Source organism: Pteropus alecto, unplaced genomic scaffold, assembly GCF_000325575.1.
Source record: "Pteropus alecto unplaced genomic scaffold, ASM32557v1 scaffold102, whole genome shotgun sequence".
Lineage (NCBI taxonomy): Eukaryota > Metazoa > Chordata > Mammalia > Chiroptera > Pteropodidae > Pteropus > Pteropus alecto.
The window spans coordinates 718806-727265 of record NW_006432224.1 but is presented as its reverse complement, the minus strand read 5'-3'; the positions used below and the strand labels follow the sequence as shown (position 1 = coordinate 727265).

The 8460-nt window shown below is 58.4% G+C and overlaps 1 protein-coding gene across 1 annotated transcript in view; it reads right to left on the bottom strand.

The window, feature by feature from the left end:
• ATP10A (ATPase phospholipid transporting 10A (putative)) overlaps positions 1-8460 on the bottom strand; it is an 82879-nt gene that overhangs the window by 44488 nt on the left and 29931 nt on the right. Inside the window, exon 4 of the mRNA XM_015585696.1 lies at positions 2148-2233. Within this exon, the coding sequence (XP_015441182.1) occupies positions 2148-2233 (86 nt within the window). The remainder of the gene's footprint in view (positions 1-2147; positions 2234-8460) is intronic.

The following is an 8460-nucleotide window of genomic DNA, read 5'->3' as shown; positions in this document are numbered from 1 at the left end:
TCACGTCTTGTGCTGGTCCCCGTGCCTGCGGCCCCATCGATCCAATCGCTTCTGAATCGAGTGTCTGAAGTGAACGTGGTGACAGGCTGTCTGGTGACATGTCCTGTCCACTGGCAAGTGCCACACAGGCTCCTTGGGGAACGGCAGAGTTCCACTAACAAACATCCTGCCTGGCTGCTCGTTTTAAGACGTCACGTTTCCCTGACGTACACGCTGCTGGCCGCGGTCACGTTTGTCTGAGTCCCGGAACGTGACGTGCTCAGAGGGGCCTGTGACATGGGCAGATCCAGGGGTTCAAACCCAGTGGCGTGAACACCGCCACGTGCCCGCAAATCCGAAGACTCACACTCTGCAAGGCTCCGGGGGACGGGCCGAGCCTGGGGCGGCGCGCCCTGTGTCACCCACATGTCTATGGGCCTGGCCCACCCAGCAGCTTGCACCTGGGGGCGGGACAGCAGTGGGGGCACCTGCCTCTCCGGGCAGGGGGCTGGGCCTGCGACACTGACTGGCACATGGCAGGCCCAGTAGCATGTCCAGGGTGGAGGTTGGGCCTGCGTCCCTCGGGCACTCTGCGGGCGCCCCCGACTGCTGACGTGTGTGTGTGGCACCCCATCCCCGCCCGCCCCTACTTTATCCTTCCGCACTAACCACCCCACGCACGCGCACACGTCACTACCACCGAACCGTCACTGCACGTGGGCCGGAGAGCGCAGCGGGGTCTCCTCCCGGCTCCCCGCCGGCCTCCGTGGGCACCGCCACGTGGCCAGCCCCGTGCCATTCATCCTCCTTCCTGTCCCTGCTTGGAGCCCGGGCTGGGCGACTTGACGTGCTGGACGTCATTTATTTATTGCCTCTCTCGCCTCCTGACTGGGACAAAACGGACGTGGAGGCAGGACTTTTCGTCTGTTCTGTTCACTGTGTTACCCCGAGCCTAGAGGGGGCGCTCAACAAACACTCGGTCCACGACCGGCGGATGAATGAACGGACCAAGGAACGCACAGACGAGTGCGCTTCCACCCAGGCCCCTGCATTTCCATCCGCGGGCCGCGTGCACTGGGCCAGGCCTCCCCTGCTCCCTACCGTCCTGAGGGGTCTGCTGGAGGGAGGGCAGACCCTCGCTGCGGGCACCGTGACAGGCCCTGCGGCCAGCACAGTCACACGGACGGGTCCTGTCAGCTGCCAAGAGGCTCAGGGGCCGAGCGCCATTCCCCGAGGGCCTCGAACATGGGAAGAGTTTTGAATGCACATTTTGGAACTCCGTGAGCATCTGACTGTTTACAGACGTCTGTCTGTTGTCTATATACCTACTTATCATCAATCTATCCATCATCTATCTATCATCTGTCTGTCTGTTTATCTACACAGCTGACCCTTGAAGAACGCAGGTTCGAACAGCGTGGGTCCACTTATATGGGAATTTTTTCAGTAAGTATTGTAAATGTATTTTCTCTTCCCTATGATTTTCTTAATGACATTTTCTTTATTTTAAGAATACAGCATATAACCCATGTAACACGCAAAATATGTGTTTATCGACTATTTATGTTATCGATAAAGCTTCCCGTCGACAGTCGGTTATTAGTAGTTAAGGTTTGGGGAGTCGAAGGTTTTATGAGACTTTTCGACTGGGGGCTGGCACCCTAGGCCCCTTGTTGTCCAAGGGCCACGTGTGTGTGTGCACGCGTGTGTGCATGCAGGCGCACACGGATGTTCACACACATGCTTGTGTGTGCTTGTGTGTGCATGTGCATGTACGTGCGCGCAAGCATGTACATGTTGCATGCATGTGCACTGTGTGTACATGTTTGTATGTGTGTGCATGCTTGCATGTGTGCATGTACATGTGCTTGCACGTGCGCGCATCTGTACGTGCATATGCGTGCACGCGCACGTGTGCTGTGTGCGCACGTGCATGTACATGTGCACACACACGTGCATATGCGCATGTGTGCGCGCATATGCACATGTGTGCGCACGTACGCTTGTGTGCATGTGTGTGCCTGTGCACATGTGTGCGTGCACGCATGCGCTTGTGTGCATGTGTGCGTGTGCACATGTGCATGTGCGGGTGTGTGTGCACGTGTGCATGTGTGTGCGTGTGCACGGTCTGCCACACGGGCCACGCTCAGCAGACGCGCGATACTCACATGCAGCCACGGAACCGAGTCAGGTCGTTGTTCGGCTTCTCGCACTCGATCACGCTGGTGAACGTCAAGGGGTTGAACTCGGAGACCTGGAGCGGCAGCAGGACACGTTAGAGGAATCGGCTGACGTGTGCGCCCCAGAAGGTGCTCGCCCTCCGCCCTCGTCCCCGGCAGGGCGTGTCGGCACGCACGGCGCTCGGCCCGGCCCCCGCTGTCACGCGCGTCGGCTCATCACCGGGGCCCGAGGAGCAGCCCCTGCAACAGCACTGGTGAGCAGAGCAAGCGGCCGGAAGCCCGCGGTGCCAGCAGAGGCAGCCAGTGACGATGGAAGGGGCGGCCGAGCCTGCGACGGTTCAGAGACTTCCGGCTCCCTAAACAGATCCAGAGAAGCAAGTCCCACCCGGGACACAGAAACTTACAAGAGAACATCATTTCTTCAACGTGCACTGAAGATTCTTCACAGATATCTGATGAAAAGCATTTAGATAACCAAGGTGTGAGCCAACATTATTCCGCTTAATGGGAAAAATGACAGCTCTCCAGGAAGAGAGTCCTTCCCCTGGGAGTCTGCCCTCCACAGATGTGCTGCACGAAGCACCGGGCGTGGGGGCGGGGGGCAGGAATAAGCCTTCGGCGTGTATGGCTGACCACGACTCGCGGATTTGTATAAATCGGCTGTCTTATCGGGCTTCCTTCCACTCTCCTGCTCAGCCAGGGTCCCAACACGGTAAAAATGGAACTGTGTTTGCGCACACGAGCGTGTCGCCGCAACACTCGTGCCAGAGATTAAAGGTCACCGAAGGGGCATCATGGCGCCGACACCCCGGGGCGATGCTCCAGCAGCAGGCGGGGACCACCCAGTCAGTCCTGTTTCCGGCAGCTCGGTGCGTGAGACGGACAGCGCGCTCTCTGGCAGCGGCTCGGTTCAACAGCTGGATTAAACAGTTTTCAAGGCTTTTCCCGAGTTTTAATGGGCCACCAGCCCTCGGCCGCAGCCTACAGCACCTCCCTTTCCAGAGTCTGGCTATCCCCACTCAACCAGTTCCCTAGGCACCGATAGTTACCAATAATTCTAATTAATTATTTCAGCAACACCTAATACCGAGTGGCGTGAAGAACGGTCTGTGAGCTTTCTGTCCTCAGATTAATGCTGTAGGCGTAGACACTTACCCGCAAATAAGTAAATACCCAGCCCTCGAAGGCACTGCTTCTGGACAACAACACCCACGCTATGTTTGTGTTGCGGTATAATCGACATAGAGCGTTGTATTAATTTCTGCTGTGCAACGTGACTTGATGTCTGTACGTACTGGAAATAAGCACAGTAAGCGCAGTTAACATCATCGCCGCGCGTAGCTGCGCATTTTTTCTGGCGTCGAGCACTTTTAACGTCTGCTCTCCCGGCGACCTTGAGACACACAGCACAGCATCGTTCGCTGCAGTTGCCAGGACTTGTTTACGTCACAACTGGGAGCTGTGGCTGTCGCGGTTCTCGAGGGCACCACGGCGGGCTGCAGCGCCACCTCCGCGATGTTTCGGTGGCTCCCTAACGGCCGGCCTTCGTGCCGAGTGCTGTGAGGTCGGCGTCCACACTGCCTTTAACTCAGAGTGTTTTGGGACTATGCCCAAGGTCACGCGCAAGGTCGAGAGGCCTTCTGGTGACTAGTTCCTTAGACATCCAACTCAGCCCTCGACGCTGAGACTATCTTGCATTTACAGGAAAAGATGACACTGTGTTTGATAAGCCAGAAAGCACATAGTCGAGTCTTCAGACATTTCCGAAGACGCTTAAAAATATCTTACGGTTTCCACATTTACAAATACGATTCAGTGTGCCTGGCCTGAACCCCCGCTTGTCTCCAGCAATGTCGTGGATGTGGAGTTAGCACAGTGCACCTCAAAATGGGGTAAGAATCAGGAGTCCTGGGGGTTAATCCTTGTTCTTCCGATTAATAAAGGTGACACTTTGGTGAATGAAGACAGGGCCCCAGACCTGAGTCTCCGAGGTCTCTGGTGCCCTGTGAACCCACAACTCCACAGCCTGCTCCCTCTGGGGCGGGGGCGCTCCCCCTACTGCTCAGCACCCCTCCGGGTAGAACAGGCCCCTGTGCAAGTGCTCTGTCCCCGTCACCTCACCGGGGGGCCTGGCTCTGCTTCGGCGGTGCCTGGACTGCGGACCGAACGAACGTCCACCCACAGCGAAGGTCGTCTCCAGCCTTGCTGTCACGTCAGCGCTAAATGAGGTGCTAACGAAGGCTCAGTCAAAGCAAAAGCGGCCTCTTCCGCCCCACGCTAGAACAGGCCCCTGTGCAAGTGCTCTGTCCCCGTCACCTCACCGGGGGGCCTGGCTCTGCTTCGGCGGTGCCTGGACTGCGGACCGAACGAACGTCCACCCACAGCGAAGGTCGTCTCCAGCCTTGCTGTCACGTCAGCGCTAAACGAGATGCTAACGAGGGCTCAGTCAAAGCAAAAGCGGCCTCTTCTGCCCCACGCGGGAGCAGCGATGCCCGAAAGGACGTGTCCCTCAAAGCAGACACCGTCATTTCTCTCACAGAAGCAGCGAAACGCACCAGTTGATGCTTATCTTTAGCCTGGCTGCGGGTCAGGGTGGAGGGTTCCGGCTGGGCAGCAGGTGATCTGGCCGTGGATGGGATAAGCAGGGCTGCAAGCCGGGTCTGCCCCTCCTCCATGGGAGGCTTTGGTCCCTGGAGGACAGGGTCACAGAGGGGCCTGGCGAGAGGCCGCACAGAGCCCGACAGCGCCTGACCTGCACCGGCGACGAGGCCTGGGCAGCGTGGCCCCCTGTGGCCCCCCGTCCTCCGCTCCTGGGGCCGTCCTGACGACGCCCTTTCATTGCCCATCAGGATGTTCCTGGTCACACGGGGACATGGGTTCCCTCTGCCCGCAGCCCCACGGCTCCGCCCAGCCCTCCGAAGGCTGAGGGCCAGGTCAGCTGCTGTCCGCTGGCACCCTCCACCCTGACCCAGCGGCCAGGCTCTGTCCAGAGTCCTGAGCTGACCTCTCCGCTGCCCCTCCCGGCACCTGTCCTGCCACGCGGGGAGCCTGGGGAGGCACACGACTTCCTCTGTGTCCCCCACCTGGCCGTGACAGTCCCTGGCCTAGGTGAGGCAGGCAGGGCCCCCACACATGTGCCCGGCTAGAGCTGGCGCCATGGCCCTGTCACTGGACCTCAGTTCCCCCGGACAAGGACAGAGCCTGGTGCACACGTGGCCCAGAGTGACAGAGGCTCGCTCCAAAAGGACATCACGCACCACAGCTTCGTGCTCGGCTCCGGGGCCTGGAGCTCGTGCTTGCCGGACGCCTGCTCCCCCGCCACGGGGGCATGTGGGCCGGCCAAGGTGGCCGCCAAGGCTTCTCAGATGTCCAGAAGCACAGACCCTCTGTGGCATGTGTGAGCACATTCCTCTCGCCAGCAGCACAGACGACCGCTTCATAGCCTCTACGGCGGCTGCTTATTTACTGCCAGAAGGCGAGCGATACCTGAATTAATTCGGGCAAAGAGTTTCACCCACATTAACGAAACAGCTGCCCCGACTCGCGTCTGGCACCCGCCCTCCGCTCTGTGCCTGTGGCACGCCTGTCGGTGCCATGCGGATTGCAGAGAGGCGGACAGCCCGACCCTGAACGAGCAAACAGATGAACCTACTTCATTACCGCGAAGATCATATCTTCAGTTAACCTGAAGTGGGAAAGACAGCGTCGGCCTCGTCTACCGTGGTGTCCCCCGGCATATAGTGGGCGCTCGGTCAAATAAATCTGAATGAAACTTGGGCATACTGGCAGCAGGAGACATCAAACATGTAAGGAGCCTTAAGTCAAAGTAATCTTTTCTCCAATAGGTTTTACAGATTCAAGGTCACACTGGGAGTTTATGCCCCGGTTCCGATGGAAATAGAATAGGAATGATCACAAAACACGTTTAAACCGTGGTACAAATAGCTGTGACTGCGTTACTGAACGTGTCCCGCATGCATAAGCGGGCGGGCACAGCAGGCCACCCACATGCAGGGGCCCATTCCGGCCACCAGCAGGTGTAGACCGCTGGATGGTTGGTCACCACAGGTAGGTGAGGGCTACCCTGTCCTTCTACTCGGAGACTCAGGAGCTGCACACAGACGCCCTCGTCGGGGGAGCCTGTGCGCATGCGGGGGTGTGGCAGTTGACCAGCCCAGTCCTGAGCTTACAAACCGCGTGCAGACACATCGAAGCGTCTGCTCTCTGGGGCTCGAGGGAGGCCCATCCCCACCTAAGTGACACGACTTCCACAGAGGCTGGGGTGGGGGTGGTGTGGCGTAAGCCACCCTGATGGAGGACCCAGAAAGTGGCTTTACTGCAGATGGACAAGCTAATTTGCCTGGTCCCGGCGTGGTGACAACGCCGTGGGGCCCCTTTGGGCACGTCCTCGGCCCTTTTCACAGCACAGACCGTCCACTGGTGATGGCGGAAAAGCCCTGGTTTGTTTCTGTTCGGCCTTAACCCGATCTGGGCTTAAAACTCAGCCAGGAAGCACAGCTGCCTCCACACCCGGGAGGCGACAGTGCTTTCTGGAGCTCGCTGGCTTTCGTGCACGCCATTGTGAGTGTGTAGGTGTGCACGTCTGCCTCTCTGCGCCCTGTCCCTCCGTCCTGGGGAGGCGGAACCCTCAGTGACACCAGTACCGAAGCGAGGACCGACGGTCCACTGTCCACGTGCAAACTGGCAGCTCAGACGGTCCCTGGGCACCCCTGGCACAACGCGGAAGCAGACGCCTACAAATTTGGACGCCTACGTCAGGGTGACTCGAAGGATCCAGATGAGGGCGGAAGGGCACGGGGGCTGGTCACGTAAGAACGGGGGTGCTCCCTCTTGTTGGGGGCTCTGCTCATGAGATGAGGGGCAGAGACACAACACAAGGCACAGATGCCCCGTCAAGGAACGAAGTGGGCACGCGGCACCCATCACCTAATGCGCGAGGTGCACAGTAGGTGCTCAAGAACCAGACCGGAGATTCCGCTCTGGGCACACGCTCAGCACACCGGTCTGCTTCTAGAATGTTGTGTGTCAGCCCAGGAAAGAACAGGTGTCCCGTCCTACAGTCCTATCAGGGAGTGACAGCCCATTAAAACTACATCACTCAAACCTGCTCATACACACACACATGTCTGCACACACACACACGTACACACACATGTCTGCACACACTCATAGCGCGCACACACACATGCCTGCATACACTCACGTACACACACACGCACACACACACACACGTGTCCGCACACACACACTACAGTCCTATCAGGGAGTGACAGCCCATTAAAACAATATCACTCAAAGCTGCACACACACACACGCTCATGTACACACACACACGTACACACACGTGTCCGCACACACACACTCAAATGTATACACACACATGCCTGCACATACACACTCAGATACACACACACACCCCCAAACCCTTTGGACTGCTGATGCAATTCAACTCATTAAATTCCTTTTTTTCTTCACAACGAAAACACAGCCACAGAGAAAACTAGCCTGTCACGTTGTCCAGCACCACGACAGGAAGAAAAACCTATTGTCTTAGTTGTCATGTTCCTGGGGGAAAAAGAACGCCCACTTTTGGCCACACGGAGTACGTGAGGTTAAACGCACACAAGGGATTCTGGAGTTTTCGACGGCGGGCAGCACAGTCCGGCCGGTCGCAGCTTCCATGACAGTGCCAAGGTCATGGCGTGAGCCGTCTTCGGGAGCCCGCGATGCTTCGGCCTCTACAAGCGAGCACGGGGCGCGGGCCACAGGTTCAGGGAGGGGTCGTGGGCAAACAACCAACATAGGGGGGAACCTCATCACACAGCCACACTCACGGTCCCCGGGGAGCAGACACGGCCACCACGACGCAGGGCACGTCTCAGAAAGTTACATCGCGCCGCCGACCTGCCCTGGGGCCGGACCTGAAACTGCCGTTTAAACGGTTACTGTGTCGTCTCAGGGATCTGCCTCCGGTCTCTCCCGCTACAGAGTCACTGTCCTCGGTCCCTCCCGCTACGCAGTCACCGTCCTCGGTCCCTCCTGCTATGCAGTCACCGTCCTCAGTCTTTCCTGCTACATAGTCACTGTCCTCTGGCAAAGATACGCGAGCGTTAAATGAATCTGACGGTGAAAACGCCCCACGAGGTTAACTGTGGGCTTCGTGACCGAACTTCCACGCGCTAAAGAAAACTGAGTCGTCCCCGAAGGCGCGACGTGGGCCACCCACCGAGCACGCCCGCCCGCTGCTCGTCCTCCACCGGAGGACACAGGCTCCAGGGGA